Genomic DNA, 23,449 nt, shown 5'->3' with positions numbered 1-23,449 from the left:
CCCCCTCCCTCTTTTTATATTATTTTTGCTTCCCTTCCCCTATGTTCATCTGTTTTGTATCTTCAATTCCATATTAAGGAAGTCCCGTGATGTTTGTCTTTCTCTGACTAATTTCATTTAGCATAATACCCTCTAGTTCCACCCACAGAATGAAAGATTTTCATTCTTTTTGATTGCCGCGTAATGCTCCATTGTGTATGTATACCACATCTTTTTTATTCATCTGTTGATGGACATTTGGGCCCTTGCCATACCTTGGCTATTGTCAATGGTGCTGCTGTAGACATTAGAGTGCACGTGTCCCTTCGAAACAGCACACCTGTATCCTGTGGATAAATCCCTAGTAGTGCAATTGCTGGGTCGTAGGGTAGCTCTATTTTCAGCTTTTTGAGCACGCTCCGTACTGTTTTCCGGAGTGGCTGCTCCAGTTTGCATTCCCACCAGCAGTGCAAAAGGATGCCGTGCATCCTTGCCAACATCTGTTAGTCACTTAATTCTTGCTGTCTTAGTTCCTTCATTGGTAAAATGGGTATACTAATAGTACCAACTCGTGGTGGTTGCGAGGTTTGGACTTAAACCACCAAGCACCTAGTGCGGGGCTGGCACTCTGCAGCACTGGCTTATTGTCTTTGGCCGCCCGCACTTGGATCAGGGTCAGGCGCATGGCTCCCAATTAACACTGAGCGAGTGAAGAAGTGAATGAAATGAAGCGTTACCGAATCAGCTTCTGCAATGGACATTTTTACTCCTCTAATTCCACCAGTTGGCAAGGCCCCTGCAGCTAAAAATGGTTCCACCATATCATCTCCAAGCCTGGCCGGACTCCAGAGTAGACGGGTCTAAGAATAGAGCTGCTGAGCTTGATAAGAAAGACTGATCTGGGGCACACCCTGTCCCTTCCCGACTCCTGCAAGCCTGGACAGGCTGCTTCTAGTCTGGGTGTCTGCGTCCGATCCCACAGGGTAAAGCCTGTGAAGGAGAACTGCAGAGACTTTCTCTTCAACTACCCTTAGCGAGAATCACACCGCCATATTCTGAAGGTGCCTCTCAGCGGTGCTTCTACTGGCTGAGAGTAGGTTCTCTGGATTTAGAAATGAAAATAAGTTTCTTTTTTTTTTTTTTAAGTTTATTTATTTATTTTGAGAGAAAGAGAGGGAGAGAGAGAATCCCAAGCAGGCTGCCTGTTGTCAGTGCCGAGCCTGATGAGGGGCTCGAATTCATGAACCAGGAGATCATGACCTGAGCCAAAGTCAAGAGTCGGACGCTTGACTGACTGAACCACCCAGGCGCCCCAGAATTTGGTTTTAAAGACGTCTGGGTTTGAGAACTAGACCTGCCATTTGCCAGCTGTATGCTCTTAGAGCAATTACGTAATCTCGGCACCTTAATCTATAAGATGGTGATGGTTCGAGTACCTACTTAATTGACGTGTTCAGATTAAATAGCACATGTAAAGTGTTCATCACACAGTAAATTGCAGCGGTTATTGTTACTAGTCAGTGACCTGCCCTATTTGTTTCTAACCATTCCACAGGTGCAGTGCTACCCTTGGCCCTGGGTTTGGCCATCACGGCTCTGCTGCTTCTCATGGTCGCTTGCCGACTACGCCTGGTGAAACAGAAACTTAAAAAAGCTCGTCCCGTTACGTCTGAGGAATCCGACTACCTCATAAATGGGATGTATCTATAAAAGTGTCACTTAAATAGCTGGGGGGCGAGGAGGTTTCACTTTTAATTCATACATATACTGTGTTCCGGATATTTAGAAACCTCTTTGGTTTGAACTGGGCTAAGAAAAATACCGAAACCCCAGAAAATTCTGAAAACCCCAAACCTTTGTTTTTATTTATTGTAGGAAGATTTTCTTTGGGAAGTGTGTGAAATATTTTGAAATTTAGAGAGGAGTCCGTCTGAGTAAAGACTCACACATCGAATTCTGACTTACGTAAGCTGTCCCTGAAAATAGCAGTTTGCAGTTAGCCACGGCAGAAAATTCAGCGATTCGAGGGGTGGCCTTGGAATGGCGACGTTAACCCTTTACTTTCTAGAGGCCAACCACGGGCCCCTGGCAACCCGGGGCCTCTTGATACACGGCTTCCTCTTGTTCTGAGGCCCTCTTGTTCCTCACGCTAAGCTTCCCGTGCTCTCCTTTCTCCTCTCCCCTTCAAAACCTGTCTCTAGGAATGGATCTCAAGTGAGTTTATACCTTCAATGGCAGGAGTATCTGTACTAGAGCCCCATGAACACGTCAAGGAGGCCTCGGGGAAGGTGAATGTGAGTTTATCCCAGGGCCTCTGACATCATGTCATTTAGGGGGCTGCCTCATCAGGCTTACCTTTGGGTGAGAAAACCCCGACTTTGGATGACAGATAGCCGTAACACGGTCGTGAAGGGAGCTGGGAAATCCTGGTGGAAGAAGAGGCGGCAGGTCAAACATTTCAACACAAACTCAGCTGAGGGCGAAGTGGGAGGAGGACAATTAGTTCTTTCTTGAATCTCCTCAGCGCTGCTTGATGGTCCCGAACACAGCGGCTTTATTTCTGTAGTCGCTGGCTTTCAACACTAGTCTGTGTTGATGGAAGAGGAAGATGCATTCAAACTGGAAAGCAGAACGCTGAGCATCCGGGTTTGTAGGTGCGGCTTTTGTAAACATGCCGCGTTTAAGGATCAGCAGGGCCTTTCATCCAATGGGATTGAGCCACTTTTCTCCACTATTTACTCAATGCTTCAGACGCCGTAACGTGCAATCAGCTAATGCCGGGCTTACGTATTCCCACAGCATAGAGCAGTCTTGCACAAATTCGTCTTTGCAGAAAACTGGCCGTCTGGCTTTGCATCTTTTCCCTGTTAATCAGTCTGTAGGATTTTTAAAGGCAAATTATTCCCATCGTCACTTCATGCCGGGATTATACATGTTGTAGAAATCATTCTCCTTGAGAGGACTGTGGTGCCTGTCTACACTCACACGATGTTACCATTTACATAGTATGGCTTTTTCCTCGTAAGTGGCAAATCTTCTAAAATACTTGAACACATTGTAGAACACTTTATTTTCAGACTGAACCTGGGGTAAGTCGTTCCTTTGGCAAAGGGCTTAATTTGGGTCAGAAATATAACGAACCCATTAAGAAATGGCAAGTTAGTTCTAGAAAAACAGAGAAACCGGTTACTTTTATGTCCTGAGAGGTCCAAGCATTTTGTTGAATATTAAGAATTGAGCAAAGACTTCCGTCTCCCCTCCAGGGCAGGTTAGAGAAAGGACAGCACGAGTGACCTGAGGCCCTCGGCGCTCTCTGTGTGATGCCGTGCAGTGTCCTAGTCCAGAGAAGGACATCACCTGTAGCCATACGCGACACAATAAAAACTGCTGAGGCGTGCATCTTTCAGTACATCTTTTTATACGTGAAGAAATTAAAACACGATTTAGTATTGCTATGGTGTTGAAAGACTTGAGAAAAGATGTCCACATCCACGTGTACGATATCCCTTTCATAAACTGTATTTTATTCTTGTGACTTTAAACAACCATTTAACCTAATCATCATAAGTTGCTATTATTTACTGAGCTGTCCCTGTATTACCTGGATTTAATCCTATCAACCTTATCTTGCAAAGGGGGAAATTAGGAATTAGAGAAGGAGAATCGGGGTCTACAAAATATTTGTATTGTCAGATGGACTGAATGGGACTTTTGAAAGTCACCTTAACTGTGAGTATCTGACTGAAGGCATTCTGCATCTAAGATGATTTCAAAATAATTTTAGAGGGAAGCTTGGCCACGATTTGCTGCTCAAACATGTTCGTGTGTCTCACGTCTCTTCCTGAGAAAAGGCCCATCTGAGCCACCTTCCAGAAAACTCAGAGCTTCTTTCCTCCCGTCTCTACAAGCAGACAACAGCCAGTCTCCATCCTTCCAGAAGCTTGAATGCCAGTCACTCGAGTATCAGGTTTGTTCTCTTCCACAGGAAAATAACAGAATGTCTTCATCTTTCTCCTCCTGACTTTTCATAATCTGTGATTCGGCTCCCTGATTCGCTTTCACACTTCCCAGCCCTCCTCAGTCACTGAGGGCTGTTTCGTGTTGTCCTTTATCATATTTTCCCGCAACCCAAACGCAGAGATGCGTATTTCTATTTGTTCTTCAGTTTTGCCGTTCAGGGCAGACCTTGCCGATGAATTAACTGGACTTCCTGTACATAAACATAGGACAGTGCGCTGTGGCCCGGGGCACGGGGCCGTTCGGGTCCTCACAACGTGCTGCCTGCATCACAGTCATGATGCTCCGTAACAGCAGCTTCTGGCCTGGGATCATCACTGGGGGTCTCTTAAGTTACACTGTCCCCAGTTCGATGGTTGGGGATTGCACCGTTTTGTTCCTAGCAGAGTGACTCTCAATTATTTGTTCTCTTTACTGGACTCTAAGTTTTGTCTAACTGTTGGTGTTAAAACCGAATGAGGATTTCTAACGAAAAACTGCCCAAGCCAAATAGAAAAGCTTAGTTTGCTGTTCACAAATGTTCACATCTCCGTGGCTTTTTAATCAATTGTGATGCTGACTTTTTGGGGGGGGCACTGGCCCTATTTTTCCCAGCTCTTTTGTCCTGCTCAATTCTCTCTAGTATTCTAAATAAAGTGCATATTTTATAGCTACTTTGAGAGCAAACACAGATTTTTTGGGGGGTAAATGTCAAACCACCAGGGATGAAAATACGGTTGGACACACCAAAGCTGGATGTGTTCAGAAATGAACCGAGTGGTTAGGACTGAGCCTCCTCCATTTGCTTCATTTAGGTCTCCGTGTGTCTTCGTTCCTACTCATTTGAATTCTCCCATCACCTCTGTTTTTAGTCTTTGTTACCTCGCTGTAAATTGGAAAGAGATCAACTTACAATATCATTCAGCTTAAAGATGTTTTTATACAGTTATTTCAAAACATAGGAAACTTCTCAAAACACATTTTTTTTTAACGTTTATTTATTTTTGAGACAGAGAGAGACAGAGCATGAACGGGGGAGGGTCAGAGAGAGAGGGAGACACAGAATCTGAAACAGGCTCCAGGCTCTGAGCCATCAGCCCAGAGCCCGACACGGGGCTCGAATTCACGAACCGCGAGATCATGACCTGAGCCGAAGTCGGACGCTTAACCGACTGAGCCACCCAGGCGCCCCTCAGAACACATTTTAAAATTAGTTTAACTTTTACCAAAAAGCTTAAGGAAAATTGTACTGAGTATTTGGACTTAAAAAAAATTCTTTCGTTTTCATTTCATATGACTGAAGACCCAAAAGTCCAAAAATATCAAAAGTCTATGTTCTCATATTTAAACAAAGCAGTTTCACAGATCAAAACAGAAATTTAGAAAAATCTCTAAATGTGTAATCTACAAATGTGTGTATAGAATGAAGAAATCAGAACCATGAACTCTACAATCTGAGATCATGCCTTCAATGTTGTTTGCTGTTGAAGGGGAGCCAATCTGACACTCCTTTAACACCCTCACCTGTAATGTCCGACCTGCTTTATCCAATTCTGTTCCCCACAAGCTAATCACATAAAGGAGCCAAGATCCTAAAGAAGGGTAGCTCTTTTTCCCCAGAAAATCTCTATAATTGATTTACAACTGACACGGTCGTGTTCACATGGAAATTCTACAGTCCCTTTCATCTATAATGTAATTGCCAAGCAAAATCCTGACAAGATAATCACCCCCAAAAGCCTAAATAAACAGGGTTGGCCAAAAAAATTATTCTATGTGATGGGATCTTTTGGGCGGGGGCATCACAGTGACGTATTTGGGGCGTGGGAACTCAAATATAAATGTCCTTGGCTGCCCCCGGCCCCTGGATTGCTGCTCTTGTATTTAAGATGTCCTCAGTGCTGCAATCACCTGCCCTTTGGACAAAAAAGTATTCTGATGCCTGTCCTATTAGGACACTCTAAGAATGAGCTCTTCAGCTCCAGCAGCCCTCGAACTTTCTCTCGTCTTGGAAAGGAAGTGAAGGGAAAGAACAAGGGGAAAGAGAGAGGGGAAGAGAGGGATTCACTGCCTCAGGACAGCCTCTATGGGAACTAAAAGTCAGATCTTTTCTCTCCCACCAGACAAGGAGCACTTCAAAAAGAATCCTGGCTCAAACAACACAAAGTCAGCTATAAAGGTGAAGCCTACAGAGGGGAACTAACATCTACCATTAGAGCACTGGTAGAAGGATTAAAGATAAGGAAACTCTTGGACTTGTTTCATTTTTATTATATTACGATACACAACTTCTGTGGGCTACACGGGCCAGCCAGTTTTCTTCACACAGGATTTTTTTTAATGTTTATTTGTTTTTGAGAGATAGAGACAGAGCACGAGCAGGGGAGAGACAGAGAGAGAGAGGGACACACAGAATCCGAAGCAGACTCCAGGCTCTGCGCTGTCAGCAAGAGCCCGATGCAGGGCTCGAACTCGGGAATGAGATCATGGCCTAGGCCGACATTGGACGCTCAACCGACTGAGCCACCCAGGTGCCCCTACGCAGGATTTTCTTACTGGCAATCTGAGCCACCCTTTAAGTACAATGGGGACAAAACATTGTCATCTTCCTGAAAAATGATAGGAGAAATTAAGAGACATGAAACTGAAATCTGATCAGAACACTTCTTTTTTAAAAGTCTATTTATTTTTAAGTGTTTATTTTGAGAGAGAGCAAGTAGGAGAGGGGTGGGGAGGGGTGGGGAGGGTGGGGGAGGAGAGAGAGAGAGAGAGAGAGAGAGAGAGAGAATCCCAAGCAGACAGCACAGAGCCTGATGCAGGTCTCAATATCACAAATGATGAAATCATGATCTGGGCCACAATCAAGAGACGGACACCTAACTGAGCCACCCAGGTGTCCCTTAACTTTATTTGAGAGGGAGTGTGCCCAGGAGCAAGTCGGGGATGGGCACAGAGAGAGAGAAAGGGAGAGAGGGAATCCCAAGCAGGCTCTGCAGTGTCAGCACAGAGCCTGACACTGGGCTCGAACTCACGACTGTGAGATCATAGCTTGAGCTGAAATCAAGTTGGATGCTTAACTGACTGAGCCACTCAGTCACCCCAAGATCAGGGCACTTTTACTTTACTAATGTAGTTCTTTAAGAATTTAGTGCGTTGTAGGAAATGATTTATACCCTCAAAGAATGTAGCACTTACCTAAGTTATTGGCCTTCTGAATCCCATTTAGAACATTTAAAAAATTACCCATGTTTGCTATTTCATTTACAACATTAGTATTCAATGGCCATTGTCACATGAGCTTTAGTGCCACACCAAACTACTGGAAAATTCACTAACAGTTACCTGAAAAGCAGAAACACCTACCTCTCTAATGAAACAAAACTAAGGAGCTTTATTCCTCGGCTCACAATCTAATGCTATAAATGGTTTCAGATTTCAAAAAATTCATGAGCATTAAAATATTACTAAAAAAATGTTATCCCACTTTAAAATACACTGAATTTTTTTAAATGTTATTTTTTTAATGTTTATTCATTTTTGAAAGAGACAGAGCACAAGCAGGGGTGGGGCAGAGAGAGAGGGAGTCACAGAATCTGAAGCAGGCTCCGGGCTCTGAGCTGTCAGCACAGAGCCTGATGTGGGGCTCGAACCCACGAACCGTGAGATCATGACCTGAGCTGAAGTCAGACGCTTAACCGACTGAGCCACCCAGGCGCTCCTAAAATACATTGAATTTTTAAGATACCTTAGGATAGGTACATTAAGCCAATTTAAAAAGTGTAATCAACTTCTTTTGAGCAATGGCAGTTTTTAAAAATTAAGGCAATGGATTTTAAATATTTACATGGACAATGATAATGTACTATTTTCCTAAAATGTCATGCCCCCCCCCCCCACTAATGTTACTGATTGGAAAAGCATTGAAATCCTCATTAGAAACTGGAGTTCTTCATTTTCATTCTTAACTGAGAACTAGGTTGGCCTTTAATAAAATCAAATCTATAAAATCATCTTGTTTCAACAGGAACACAGCAGACTGGAACTTTAAAAAATATTTTCACTGTCCTCTTTATACTGTATAAAGGAATCACTTCTATTAAGAAACAATGGAATGCTAAAGTATTTTAGCGATTATGAATACTAAAGATTAAACATTTCTTTTCTCTGGCACATACATAAACTCAGCTCTCTTAAAAAGAAAGCTCTTATACCTAGTTAAAATTCATTTTTGCTTTCTGCCCCTGTCAATGCTCCCTTAAAATCCACTCCTGTTGGGGCACCTGGGGGGCTCACTCGGTTGAGTGTTCGCCTCTTGATTTCAGCTTGGGTCATGATCCCAGGGTTATGGGATCGAGCCCCACACTGGGCTCCGTGCTGAGCAGGAGCCTGCTTGTGCTTCTCTCTCTCTCTCTCTCTCTCTCTCTCTCTTTCCCTGCCCCTCTCCCACTCGTGCATGTGTGTGCATGCTCTCTCTCAAAATACATAAATAAACACTTAAAAATTTTTTCACTCACAAAAGTGTAAAATCCAACAGTAATGCTTGGCATGGCATTTGTCTATAGCAATCAGGTGGCACTTGGTCCTAGCGTATTTATAAACTGTCCCCTCAAGCCAGATTGCAAACTCCTTGAGAGTAAGGGCTTTTTTACATATGGTAGGAATTTACATATAATAAAATGTCGGCAATCGCTATGAAGGATACAGACTAGTGGTTAAGAATCACTCTAAAATCCTAAAAGGATACCGGACCTTTGAAACTACCTCAAATGACATGGAGTCCTGCACCAAAAGGGCTCGTGGACTGGATCCAGAAGCGATGCCAACACCAGCAAACCAGCAGGGAACTAAAACTCACAAGTTTTAACTGCCAACTAACGCTAGTTTCCTGTGTGGGATCTTGCCCAAGAGACACTAGTGAAAAAACGTGTATGTATGTATATTTTTTTAAAACCATTTTTAAACAAGTGAAGCTTAAGACTTTAAGAAGTGGGGGAGAGGTGCCACACACGCTAAGGATCAACTTGCCAGAATCAGACTCACTTGCACACCGGGGGGGGGGGGCGGGGGGGGGGGGGAGTTCTTTTGCTGAGAGTATTAGCTGTGCTAGATACACAGTTTGTATTTTTTCAAGTTCTAGAACTCCTGGAAAAACAAAGATCTTTTTATAAAAGGTATAAAATGACAATATTTAAACAAGATCCCAAAGCGCTACGGCCTTCTTAGAAACTCATTTTTACAGTCATCATATTAATACATATTTATTTGTTTTGAGAGAGCGAGAGTGAGTCGGGGAGGGGCAGAGAGGGAGAGGGAGACAGAATCCCAAGCAGGCTCCGCGCTGTCAGTGCGGAGCCCGATGGAGAGCTCGAACCCACGAGGCGTGAGGCGTGAGATCACGACCTGAGCCGAAGTCAAGAGTCGGCTGCTTAACTGACGGAGCCACCCAGGTGCCCCAGGAAAGGTTTACAGATGAGATGGGTTTTGTCACATTTATCCTTGACCTTCATTCACGCACTCGCTCAGCATTTACTGTTCATCTGCAAGAGGGCAAGCCCCGTGTTAGGCAAAGAAGGATGATGAGGTGTGGTCCTGGTCCGCTGGAAACAGTCAGTCTAGCAACGTACCGCCGGAGGTATCTGTCCACCCACGCTACTCAGACGTCATAAAGCTGAGCATCAGAGAAACCGCTTTCTCTCCGTGACCTCTCTCAGTCAGCACTTTGCATCTGGTGGACACGTGGTTCTTTCCCGGGGATTCAAACACCACCGACGCCTCTTTTACTTTTAACTTTATTTGGCAAAGCAGCTGCATAAACTGTTCAGCGACTAGGACCCAGCTTACACAGCATGTTAAATCCATATACGTTATCAGCAGCAAATCGGAAACAGAAAAAACAATACTGAGCTACAAGTCTCCTATAATTTTAAAGAGGGAAAGTACTATGTCAGTCATGTCCAATCCGAACAGCTAAGTGTTTTAAAGGACATCACCTGCCGTCTTCGTCAGTTTTAATATTTACAAATGCTTAGTTTTAAGGTGACAAAGCAGCTGATTGTATCTACAACATGCTATTCTATGACACCACATCAAAAGCTTTAAAAAGGGAGCTCATCTCTATTTTCTTAGTGGCATCTAACAGACATCCAAAAACCAAGAATCCTAACTTGTGAATGGTGGTGTTATCTCATGTACAAAAGGAATCTGATAAATTAATATTGAAACAGAATTAAGTGTCTAAAAGAAAAACCACTCCTCAGAATCAATTCACAAACTAAGTTTTCCATGTGACAGAACCTCGTCTTTTAATATTTTAAAGTAAAGTGTGGGTGTGTTGAATTAATAAATCCACAAATTTATACTTTGCATCGCTCCTCTACCAATTCGGCTTCCGTGCCTCTTTGAAGAATTAGAAACCCTACAAAACCACACATTTTCATGCTGAAAATAATAGTGTAACAAAGTCCAAAACAAGCTGTGATGCTGTTGGTTTTCAAAAAGCTTTGAGAACTGAGATGAGCAATCCACTGTAATATTATATACTGGTCAAGCTGATGGCGCTTTTACAGTTCGTCCCTGGGGGTGAAAAAGAGAAATATGTCAGTAGGCGTTACATACTGTAACTTTCTAGTAGTTCAGATACAATTATTACATAAGTACAAATACACCAATCCCCAAGCATTAAAAAGGAAGGGAAAAAAAAAGCAAAGCAAACAGTCCCAAGTCCAAGCAAAGATGGGAGTCAGCCATCCACACATCCCTCATGCTGCTCTGCAATGCAACGTGAAACCTCAAGGCCCTGAATTCTTTATTTTTTACTTCTTAAAGATAACTTTCTTCCTTTAAGAGCAAAAATTCAGAGAAACTTTGACTTCTCCATCTAGGATCTTGCTAACACTGTTTATTAGAAAATGATGACGAGTATTTAGAGTTCAGATCATTTTTTATAGTTACATTTACAAAACTGGGCAAGAATTTGGTCTTTTGTTTAGAGTATCTGTTAGCAAGTGCTGCGTAGGTCCATCTCAACCCAAACTCTTTGGAAGAAAAAGCACCATCTGGAGGTGTGCTGTCTCTGTCAGCTGATTTCAGAAGGCAGCTTCATCAGCTCCAAAAGAAACCAGTCGCTCAGCCAGGCACAGCACCTTACCAGCAACTGCCAGCGACAGGAAGGAAGGAATACAAATGCAGCCTAAAATAAATAGTATGGTATATAAATTACACCTCAATAGAGCTGTTAAAGGTGAAAAAATAAAGCTATCAAAAAAGCCAAAAAAACTTCAGAGTAGAGGGCAATCTGAGTGACAAAAACATCGCTAAATACACAAGAATTTTAGGGGTAAAGAAGTATGACGTTTGCAACTAAATCTCAAGTGATCTCAAGAAAAAATAGGATATATATGCATATATAAATAGAGAAGAGGGGGTGAGAAAGTGAATGTATAAAAACGTTAACCATTGGTAACTCTGGATGCAGAGATTCAGAAACTCTTCCTACTATTCTTACAATTAATCTGTAATAAAAATTAAAAAGTCTTTAAAAAGTTGTTAAAATCAATGTGAAGGGAAGGTAAGTAAAGAGCTAAAGTTTCCCAGGTATGTGGTGAATTAAGGGACTATCAGACAATACGCTTTCTTTTAAAACTACATTTTGTAAATTGTGTGAGAAATTATTTTAAAAATTACATCTCCCATAAACTGCCTTTGTCATAGAGTACTGGATTATCTGTTAAATGATAAATGATCATTTCTGGTCCCTTTTAATATATTCTTCTAAATAATGTAAATACTAGAATTCTCACAGAACAGCTTTTACTTAAATTCATGCAAGCATTAAAATATTTAAACTGCAAAGATTTCATACTTGCAAAACACTCTTTTCATAAATTCACTTAACTCTTTTTAAAATGTAAACTGAAGATACTACTGTCTTTGCAAAATAATTTACTGTATTTGATTTACCTGTTGCAAGGCATTAAGGACATTGTAAACATATATCCTTATTGCCAACAACATAGCACAACATTTCCAAACGTCCTCTTCAATTAAAAATTGTTTTAAAAAAGAAAAGGATAAAAACTCTCAACAAACTAGGTATAGAGGAAACGTACCTCAACATAATAAAGGCCATATATGACAAGCCCACAGCTAACATCATACTCAACGGTGAAAAGCTGAAAGCTTTTCCTCTAAGATCAGGAACAAGACAAGGATGCCCACTCTCGCCACTTTTATTCAACATAGCACTGGAAATCCTAGCCAGAGCAATTAGGCAAGAAAAAGAAATAAAAGGCATCAAAATCGGAAAGAAAGAAGTAAAACTGTCTTTTTGCAGACAACATATTATATATAGAACACCCTAAAACCACCACCAAAAAAAAAAAAAAATCAAAACTAATAAACCAATTCAATGAAGTTTCAGGAAACAAAATCAATATACAAAAATCAGTTGTGTTTCTATATACCAATAATGAACTATCAGAAAGAGAAATTAAAACAATCCCATTTATAATTGTATCAAAAAGAATAAAATATCTAAAATAAATTTAAACATGGTGAAAGATCTGGACACTGAAAAGTATAAGACATTAATGAAAGACATCGAAGAAGACACAATGCTCATGGATTGGAAGAATTAATACCGTTAAATATCCATACTACCAAAGCAATCTACTGATTCAATGCAATCCATATCAAAATCCCAACAGCATTTTTCACAGAAATAGAACAGCCCTAAAATTTGTATAGAACCACAAAAATCCCCAAATAGCCAAAGCAATCTTTAGAAAGAAGAACAAAGCTGGAGGTATTACACTGTCTGATTTCAAACTATATTACAAAGATAGAGTAATCAAAACAGTATGATATTACCATAAAAGAGACACATGGGTCAATGGAACAGAACAGAGAACCCAGAAATGAACCCACACATATATGGTCAACTAATTAAGGAGCCAAGAAAATACAATGGGGAAAAGATAGTGTCTTTAGTAAATGGTGCTGGGAAAACCAGACAGCCAGATGCAAAAGAATGAAACTGGCCCATCTTACACCACACTGGCCCATCTTACACCACACACAAAAAAATCAACTCCAAACGGATTAAAGACTTGAATGTAAGACTTGAAACCATAAAACTAAACTTAATGTGGTAATCATTTTGTAGTATATACATACATCAGATCGCTATGTTGTACATGTAAAAGTAATGTAATGCTATGTCAATCATATCTCAATAAAACTGGGAAAAAAATCATATTGTAGAACAACTAACAATGTGGGACAATACTGATACCACTTTATTTAATAAAAAAGATTATAAAACTATACTATATGAACTCAGAATTACAAAAGAGCTATATACAGAACTATGGATAAAAGAGTAAAAAAAAATGTATATCTATATCTATATCTATAGATATATATATCTACCAAAATGTCGATAATGTTTATCTCTAGGTTCTGACACTGTGGGTAATTTTTATTTCATTCTTTGTACTTCTAAAAATTTTTACATGGCACATGCATTATACTTTGGTAGTCAGAAACAGTATTACTAAAAACAAATAGAAGGAACTGTATAGCACTAAAAAGAAAAAAAGGAAAAGGAAAAGGAAAAGAAATTAAGTTTATAAACCTGAATTTTAACATTTAGGGCACCAAAGAAAACCAAAAATTTGCTGTCAGTGCATGTATAACCTTGTCACATCCTATTAGTCCAAAATCTATATAACTTTCAAGCTTTTATTTTTCCACTTAATGTTCCAAATTCTACATAAATATCTTTCTTTAGCTGACTTACACATGTAGATCATTTATAATAAAAAGTATTATGTCCTGGGGTGCCTAGTTGGCTCAGTCGGTTAAGCATCCAACTCTTGATTTCGACTCAAGTCATGATCTCCCAGTTTGTGAGATCAAGCCCTACATCAGGTTCTGTGTTGACAGTGTGGAGCCATTTAGGATTCTCTCTCTCTCCCTCTCTCTCTGCCCCTGCCTCGCTCACTCTCTCTCAAAATAAATAAACTTTAGAAATAAAGTATTATGTCCTAATTTCTAGAAAGGCTCTTTAAAATGGTTATATATGTGCTAAACATGTTCATTAGGTTAATAATTATATATATTATTATGTAATATATAACTATACTTCATTTATTAGGTTAATAACATTTGGTATTGTATATTCTTTATTGTATATTGTATATTCTTTACATTTATCTAACAAATGTAAAGATGTACTACCAGGAAACAATAATCAAAATCCACGAGTGTTTTCTAATTAACGGGTTTTCTGAGGTAATATAGTAGATTGTACAAAGCTTTATGAGAGACGTAAAAAGAATTCCAAAAGCAACAAAACACATCCCTGCCTTTAAGGGCGCAAAATACGTCATAATGCTGTAATGTCTGTCAAGAAATTTAAAAGGGACAATATGGGACGATACGGAACACAGGGTCAACCGGATACCCTAGGAACTACGCTGCCGGCCTTAGAAATGCCCAAACGACTCATAACATGTTTTTCACTTTAAGATGACATGGATAGGGGCGCCTGGGTGGCTCAGTCAGTTGAGCGTCCGACTTCAGCTCAGGTCACGATCTCACGGTCTGTGAGTCCGTGAGTTCGAGCCCCGCGTTGGGCTCTGGGCTGATGGCTCGGAGCCTGGAGCCTGCTTCCGATTCTGTGTCTCCCTCTCTCTCTGCCCCTCCCCTGTTCATGCTCTGTCTCTCTCTGTCTCAAAAATAAATAAACGTTAAAAAAAAAAAAAAAAAAAAGGATGACATGGACAAACAAAGCACTGATAGAATGAGAATCCTGACACATTCCTCAGCGTCACAAACCAGAGATGAACTTATTCCATTGACTCCTGTGGCTCTTAAAAATAAAAATAAAACTTACCAGATGATTAACAAAATATTGATCTCTACGTATATAAAATGAATATACTTATGTTAAATGAAACACAGATTTAAAAACTATGAAGAGCGGGGCGCCTGGGTGGCGCAGTCGGTTAAGCGTCTGACTTCAGCCAGGTCACGATCTCGCGGTCCGTGAGTTCGAGCCCCGCGTCAGGCTCTGGGCTGACGGCTCGGAGCCTGGAGCCTGTTTCCGATTCTGTGTCTCCCTCTCTCTGCCCCTCCCCCGTTCATGCTCTGTCTCTCTCTGTACCAAAAATAAATTAAAAAAAAAAAAGTTGAAAAAAAAAAATTAAAAAAAAAAAACTATGAAGAGCTCATGAAGCAGCTGATACAACTATAACACATCCACGTCATGAACATACTACCACAGGTTCTAGGTCTATGGCCCCCACGTCTGGCATCGTCTCATCACTCCACCAAAACTAGAAATGACCTTCCTTCCAAGCATAAGGAAACAGAAGTCTACACGCAGGCTTGGGGCTTTATGTGGCATGAGAACGCAGCATGCCCACCACCACTGCTCTTGTTTTCCCACATAGTTTCTATCGAAGGTCCCCAGCAAAGACTGCACCTCACCCTCACAGAGCACTGCAATCGGCTCTGGATTCCTCAGGAAGAGGAGGACGGAAAGCTGGTGGGAAACAAGAGAAGGTTCGGAAGAAAGCATGGGGACGAGCTGTTACATTAATCTGGAAGAAGATCCGAAAGAACAGAGATCACCTCACCTGGCAATAAAACTGAGGAGGAGCTTTTTAGATGATAATTCCCAAATGTGGGATGAACACTCAGAAAATGGCAAGCGACTCTTGTTAGCCACATTCTATCCTTACTACCACTGCCTTAATTCAGGCCACCACCATTTCACCCCTAGCTTGCTACAACCACATTCTGTTTCAGACTCTAGCTCTGTCCCTTTCCAATCTACTCTCTACGCCACAGCCAGGGTCATCTTTCTGAAATGTAATTCCGATCACCTCACGGTCTGGCTTCAACACTTCAATTGCTCTCCTAAACACACTACACTCTAACTGGTTGTTTGTCTTCTTTAGATTTGTTTGGATCTCCCACATGACTAGAAGTCCCAAGAGAATGGTCGGTTTCACGTTCACAGCTGTGTATCATGGCCCTAGCACAGTCCCTGGCAATGCTGTCCCTGCTCTCAGTGGGTTCCAGTCAAACTGTTTCCTCCCCCTATGGCCCAGCATGGTAGGTCCCCGGTCCCTGGGTATGTCAAGACCCTTCACTATTCCCATAACCTTGCCTATATTTCTTTGATTCGTCCTTTCACTAAAATCACTTTAAAATCCCTAGCTGAGCATACTTTCTATTTTCTGCCTCGATCCTGCCGGAGAGTTTAAGAATACAAATAGAAACGGTGGATTAATGGTCTCTTTTGATTTTCAGTTAACTGTTGTTTTACCCTTTCAAACATCTTATTTTCTAGTAATTTGTTTCAGCACAAATTTTTTTCAATGTGGCAGTTGTTTTTTTTTCCAATGCTGTTTTCAGATTTTGTTTCACCTTCACATTCTATAAACCTATACTCTTGAAAGATTTTCAATTAAGTAACTGATTGTCTTTGTAAAACTACATCTTGGGGGGCACCTGGCTGGCTCAGTTGGTAGGGCATGCGACTCCTGATCTCAGGGTCATGAGTTCAAGCCCCACATTGGGCACAGAACTTACTTAAAAACAAAAACAAAATCAAACTACATCTTTGGATGTAGGAAAAACGTGTCTGAACAAACAACATTTACAACAGAAAGAATTAAGAAGTCTTTCTAGTACAACTAGAGAAATGCCTCCAGTGATACATACATGTAAAATTGCTCAGTCTTTTAAAAAGTTGAAGACCGAAAAGAAAAACAGACATATATATATCTAAATATTTGGTAAATGACTAAATATTTGTCCATAAATTTAAAAGTTATTCTAACTTTAATATAAATAGTTTAGTTTTATAAAGGGTAAATATAGGTGTTGTGGAAACCTAGAGTTTATATGACCTGGGAAGCGGGAAGAACCTCTTCATGAAGGAGAAAAAAAAAGAGGACTAAAAACAAGACTGCCCAGAAAACTGGGAGGACCCGGAAAGACCCTAAGCACGTGAAGGCCCTGAAGCTTAAGTGTCACGAGCTTCATGCTAAACCCACCTCCGCTTATTATAGAAACAAAATACCTTTTTGTAATTCCTTCATCATCAAATTGACAGTAGAATGTTCAATACTAACATTTATTGTGTGTAAAAGAAAAAATTTAAATTATTAATGAAAATCTGAACTCTTACTTGGTAGCAAATGTCAGTGAGCTCAGTGATATGTTTGCCCCTTGTGTATAGCAGCAATCATACTGTTATTTAACAAGATAACCATCCTAGAAGCAAAGTCGAGGAAGGCTGTAATTAGTTGTTAAAAACTGTATGATTTTAACTGGCAAGACTCATAGCTTTTTAATGTCTTTTTTTAAAGCAGTGGCTGTGCTCCAGATTAAAATTCAAAGAAAAGAGCTATATCCATATTAAGTGAAGAATGAAATGCAATTCCTAGTAAGATATCCCAGAAATGGCCAATCGGAGTTTAAAGAAAAACTCAGTTTTGAACAAACGGAGTTAGATGACCATTTTTGCAATCAAACATTTATTCAAAAAGTGTCTTTCCGCTTTCCATAAAACAAGATTGAGGTCTATTAAACTTACAATCACCATTTTACTCACTAAAAAAATAAAAATAATTCTCTAAAAATAAGTACCCCTGTCAAATAAAAAAAAAAAAATCCTAAAACAAGGAAACTGTAAAGCCTTTCTTATTTAGACATTTAATTTTAAATAGTCTTAGCTAGTGTCACTCTTACTTATCGATTTCACTCCTTCCCACTGGAGGACGTGGGGAGGGGAAGGGAGAAGAAGGAGAGAGGAAGAAGAGAAACCTGGGCTTCAAACAAAATATTCAGATTATGCAGAAACACAAAACACAAGTAGGCATTATAACGAGCCATGCTGTACTGAAGATTATGCCGCATGCTGTTGGCCCTTTGGGTGGGTTTGTGAGACCTGGGCACTGCCTTTGAGCTTAGAGAATCCCCCCACCTCCCCAGGAACTCAGAGTGGCTTTAAAATGCGCTGGCCAGTTCTATAGACTGGGAGAAGTTTATCCCTTATAGTGGCTCTGAAACAGTAGCTGAATGTAAAACAGGCACAGGTTGTCAGACAGAATGTCAATGAACCTGACTGAAAGAGAGAAAGCAAGCTGAGAGGAACAATGTCCTCTCTGGGATTCTGACACCTTTGAAAACTGGGACAAGAGTATCTTTTCCCTTCTTTCTCTTTACGACTATGGTACAACAGGGGGTGGAAGGGGCAGGAAATGATGGCCCCTTCTCTTCAGACCAAAGCCTTTGTTTCCATGATCATACAGCAGTTACAAAAACGATCTGTGAATACAGAAAATTAATGGCTGATAATAAATTATCCTTAGAAAGTTCTGAACAGTGGCTAAAGGCCTCTTTGGAAAAATAAAAAAATTAAAAAACCAAGAGAAAGAAAAAAAACCCACCTTCGTGCCAACCAAGTCTCACCCCCCTTTCCCAAAGATATGAGTTAAACCAAAAGAAGGGCACACTCATGCGAAGTTTGTCTAGACTTTTAATGTAGTGAATTTCTGATGTTAGAATGGAGTAGCATAAAGGTGACAACCAAAAAAGCAGCCTTGTGGTCTAATGTCTTAGAATCCACACCCTTCACCTTGCGTGTGTGGAAGAAGAAAGAGCAGAAGATAAAATCACTTCCACCTGGCCCACTGCTTCTCTTTATCTGTTAAAGGCACGTAGATCACTCCCATCAGGGGCTTCATCTTGACACTGCCGTCCTGCAGCTTGTCGTACTGCTCCAGCATCTGGTTGCCACCTGCGGGGCCGACCGGCAGTATCAACCTCCCACCAGGCTTTAACTGGTCTATCAGCTAAAAGGAAAAGACACGCCAAGTTACCGATTTTACGTTAAGACTCACTTTACTACACTATAAACAACTTCCCGCGTCCGTGGCAGAAACCGTGGGCTTTATTTAGTACATACATACTTCGACTGTTAAACTTATTACTCAATTACCCATCGACCTCCTCTACTAAACTACCAGTTCTCTGATGACAGGGACTGTGATCTTATCCATCTCTGTGCCCTTGGCATCTAACATAGGACGCAGCACAACTGCAGGGCTCACAATGTTCAAGCTGAACCGCGTAACGCAGAACCATCCTCTCTTGGGAAGATCAAAGGCAAAGTAGGAAATTTCAGTGCCTGTTTTGAATCTTTGTGGTCCGGAGTGGGGAAGGAAGCGGGCAGTGCAGAAAATCAGCATGGAATTCCTATCCTGACACTGCAGAATTTAGGGCATCACGGAGCTGAAAACAAGGAGACCCCGGTCTTACGACTGAATTTAGGATTACTGGCACCATGACAAAGGAAGGTAGGGCTGGAGTTCCTGAAGCATTAGAATGAGGACACCTCGTCAATGAAAAACCAAGAGTACTCAGTGAAAGCCCTCTTGGTCAGAAAACATTTAAACCCTATGTTACCATTTGAATGTAGCCTTCAAATGACCAGTAATCAAACACGGTAAGGAAGAAACTTTACTTTGGATAGTATCATCTCTCTCCTGGACCAGATGTCCTACCTTCTGAGATCTCGTGGCTTCCTCTTTTTGATTTTTCCTACTGTCTCTCTCTTCCCTCATTTTTTGATATTATTAAAGTGATTCCTCTAGAAGTATTCTGTGAAACAGTGCACGGAATATTTTAAGAGAGAGAATGAGATCTTCAAGTCCAAAACGACCTTTATTTTACATATTTGACAATATGTGAGTATAGAATTCAAGGCCGGAAGTCATTTTCAGTTTAGATTTGTGATGGTTTGTTCTTCTGACTTGTTGATTCTTTTCAGCTCATTTATTTATTTTGAGGGAGAGAGCGCAGCATGTGCCTGTGCATAGAGTAGGGGCAAAGAGGGAGACAGAATCCCAAGCAGGCTCCATGCTAGTGTAGAGCCTGACACGGGGCTTGGAGCCGACCTCAAGAGTCAGACACTCAATGGACTGAGCCACACAAGTGCCCCTGACTTGATTCTAATGCTGCTGTTCTGCAGTCTGATACCTTTCTGATTACCAATCGTTAACAGATTATGTTCTATTGTTCTGGAAGCTTTTAGAATATCCCTGATATTCTAGCATTTCACGGTGATATTACGGTTCTTTTTTTCCTCTCTTTTTTTTTTAAAGTTTATTTTTTTTAAACTTCTTTTTTTATGTTTATTTTTGAGAATGAGAGACAGAGACAGAGCATGAGCAGTGGAGGGGTTGAGAGACAGGGAGACACAGAATCTGAAGCAAGCTCTAGGCTCTGAGCTGTCAGCACAGAGCCCAATGTGGGGCTTGAACTCACGAAGGGTGAGATCATTACCTGGGCCAAAGTCAGACACTTAACTGAGCCCCCCCAATTCCCCTAAAGTTTATTTTGAGAGAGACAGCAAGCAGGGGAGGGGCAGAGAGAGAGGGAGAAAGAGAGAATCCCAAGCAGGCTCTGCACTGTGAGAGCAGAGCCCGATGCGGGGTTCCAACCCACGAACCACAAGATCATGACCTGAGCCAAAACGAAGAGGTGGATGCTCAACCAACTGAGCCACTCGGGCACCCCTCCCTTTAAAAAAAAAAAAAAAAATCATCATACTGGGCACTCAACAGATCTTTTCAAACTATAGAATACTGTCCTCCAATTCTCGGAAATTTTCTTACTTAAGGCTTCACACTAATTGTTCCTCATACAGAAATTTCAAGCAGCAGCCCCTTTTTTCAGACCCATGCTTCATCTGTGATTTCCAAGGTCCTGATGCCTCCAATTTCTAAGCCCTTTCAAAGTTCTGCAGAGTAGGGGCACCTGGGTGGCTGAGTCAGTTAAGTGTCCAACTTCGGCTCAGGTCATGATTTCACTGTGTGAGTTCGAGCCCCATGTCAGGCTCTACGCTGACAGTTTGGAGCCTGGAGTCTGGAGCCTGCTTTGGATTCTGTGTGTGTGTGTGTGTGTGTCTCTCTCTCTGCCCTTCCCCTGCTTGTGTGCTCTCTCTCTCTCTCTCAAAAATAAATAAAACTTAAAAAAAAAGATAAAAAGCTCTGCAGAGCAAGCTGCTTCAGCAATGATTCCCTCTGCAGTCTCTTTAGTTCAACTTCCTCCGCCCTCCTGACTCAGTTATTACTCCACCTGCTTTCTATCTGCACATGCCACGGGGCTCAGGAGTGCAGGTGCAATCTCCTAGGTGATAATGAGAGGGGTGCCTGGTGGCTCAGTTGGTTGGGCATCCAACTCTTGATTTCAGCTCAGGTCATGATCCTAGGGTGGTGAATCAAGCCCCACGTCTGGCTCCACACTGAGCATGGAGCCTGCTTAAGGTTATCTCTCTCTCCCTCTGCGCTTCTGCCCCTCTTCCGCACTCACGTCCTCCCTGTCTCTGAAATTAAAAAAAGATAGGGGCGCCTGGGTGGCTCAGTCGGTTGGGCGGCCGACTTCGGCTCAGGCCGTGATCTCACGGTTTGTAAGTTCGAGCCCCGCATCGGGCTCTGTGCTGACAGCTCGGAGCCTGGAGCTTGCTTCCGATTCTGTGTCTCCTTCTATCTCTGCCCCTCCCCCACTTGTGCTCTGTCTCTCTCTGTCTCTCAAAAATAAATAAATGTAAATAATAAAAAAAATTTTTTTAATTAAAAAAAGATAAAAAATTAAAAATACAATGTGTTAAAACGACTGGTTTAGTTTTGTTTTTTTTTTAACAAGTAATACGGCCAGAGAAATTAAGTGATTTTCCCAAAGTCATTCAGCAGCCAATAAAGCAGCAAGTCAATGACCAGAACAAGTTCCTTAACTTTCAGCTTCTCATGAACTCCTCTACACATATAGAAAGGAACTTTTCCAGACTGGGGAGTGGCTGAGACTGGGCAGAAGAGGCAGTGTCACTCTCAGCCCCTAGTCATCTAGTCCAGACCTGAGGAAAACTCAGACTCCATAGAAGCCAGTGAACTTAATCAAGGATCATTAAGGGATGACATAAGTTTATCAGTCTTACTAAAATAAAAAAACAATTTTGTACTTAAATTATGTAATATACAATACCGGAATACCCTTCCCTCTCATCGCAACTATGCAAACCCTACTGTTCTTTAAGATTCAGTTGCAACTCCATTCATGCATGTAGTTTCATTGATAACTCCAGGCAAAAATTTTCTCCCTCCCTTGAACTCTTACAGTACAGATTTTCTTCTGGCATCAACATATATTACATGTTAATGATAATGCTATCATATCATTAATTTTCCTGTTATATGTAGGACACTTGTTTTCCTGAATATAAGTTTTGTGAAGGTAAAATGTATGACAGATACTTCCTGGTCTCACCCATGCATCCAACAATCTTGCATATTCTGGTATTTAATAAAATACCAAGTGATTATCAGATTATGAACTCCAGATGGATTTTCCTAATTCTATTGGTATACTAGTTCTTAGATGGATCAAACACTGCTTCAAATAAGGTAGCTACAAACTGTGATTTAGTAATCTTCAAGTCATTTACACAACTCTTTGCATACGAAAAAACCCCTGCATACTAAGTATAATGAAAATGCATGACATAAAAGTCTAATTATGTTTTGAACATCATCTAGAAGTCATTTCTCTATAAATCTTTTATAGCTTTAGTTGACTGAAGCACAAAAACACAGGGAAAAAAACCCAACTCACTGCCTGGGGCACAACTGGGGCTGCAGCTCCTACATGAATAGCATCGTAAGGGGCTTCTTCGGCATATCCCATTCTTCCATCTCCCACTGAAAGAAAAGAAATTATGCTTTAAAAACCTGTTTGGACAGAACTACCCAGTGGGAAGAATTATAGGAGGTTTAAAACAGAGCAAGAGAGATTTTTAATAAATGATGCTGGGACAACTGGATATTCATATGGAAAAAATATATACTTGAACCTCTACCTCTTACATACACAAAAATCAATGTCAGAAAGATCAAAGATCTAAATGTGAAAAGATAAAATGATAATGCTTCTGAGAAATAACATGGGGCATATCTTCATGATTTTAGAGTAGTCTTAAAGAGGATACAGAAGAAGCTGGTAAGTCTGATACATTAAAATTAAGTACTTCTATTAATCAAGAAAGTACCAATACAAGTGAAAAGGCATGCCATGGAGTGGGAGAAGAGGTTTACGATATGAATAAATAGATAAAGGGCTAATCTATAGAAGTCCTACAAATCAAAGAGAAATATGAACAACTCAATATCTGAAAAAGACATTTCACAAAGGAGGAAATCCAAATGGTCAAACAAATGAAACAGTGTTCGACCTCACTGGTTAAGAGGAAAATACAAAATAAAACCACAAAGAGACACTGCTCTATACTCACTAAGTGGGTGAAAAGAAAACTCTGACAGTATCAAGTGTTGGTAAGACACCGAGCACTAGCAACTCTGACACATTGCTGAGGGGAATGTAAACTGGTTCAATCACTTAA

General features: G+C 41.0%; 2 protein-coding genes across 4 annotated transcripts in view; one reads left to right on the top strand and one right to left on the bottom strand.

Moving 5' to 3' along the window:
- Window positions 1-5,527, top strand: part of LRP11 (LDL receptor related protein 11) — a 63,586-nt gene extending 58,059 nt beyond the window's left edge. Inside the window, exon 8 of the mRNA XM_049654669.1 lies at window positions 1,535-5,527. Coding sequence (XP_049510626.1) covers window positions 1,535-1,689 — 155 coding nt within the window. The 3' untranslated portion in view covers window positions 1,690-5,527. The remainder of the gene's footprint in view (window positions 1-1,534) is intronic.
- A 4,373-nt stretch (window positions 5,528-9,900) lies between these two features.
- Window positions 9,901-23,449, bottom strand: part of PCMT1 (protein-L-isoaspartate (D-aspartate) O-methyltransferase) — a 51,600-nt gene continuing 38,051 nt past the window's right edge. Inside the window, exons 6-9 of one of the 3 annotated variants that reach the window (XM_049653065.1) lie at window positions 22,666-22,751; window positions 18,679-18,848; window positions 12,084-12,227; window positions 9,901-10,548 (exon numbers count right to left, since the gene is read on the bottom strand). In XM_049653065.1, the coding sequence (XP_049509022.1) occupies window positions 10,536-10,548; window positions 12,084-12,227; window positions 18,679-18,848; window positions 22,666-22,751 (413 nt within the window). In that variant the 3' untranslated portion in view covers window positions 9,901-10,535. Of the gene's footprint in view, window positions 10,549-12,083; window positions 12,228-18,631; window positions 18,849-22,665; window positions 22,752-23,449 lie in introns of all 3 variants that reach the window. The other 2 variants (XM_049653066.1, XM_049653067.1) reach the window with 2 other exon arrangements.

This window comes from Panthera uncia, assembly GCF_023721935.1.
Source record: "Panthera uncia isolate 11264 chromosome B2 unlocalized genomic scaffold, Puncia_PCG_1.0 HiC_scaffold_24, whole genome shotgun sequence".
In the NCBI taxonomy this organism is placed as follows: Eukaryota; Metazoa; Chordata; class Mammalia; order Carnivora; family Felidae; genus Panthera; species Panthera uncia.
Note: the sequence above shows the minus strand (reverse complement) of the source record. Positions and strands in the feature narration are given on the sequence as shown.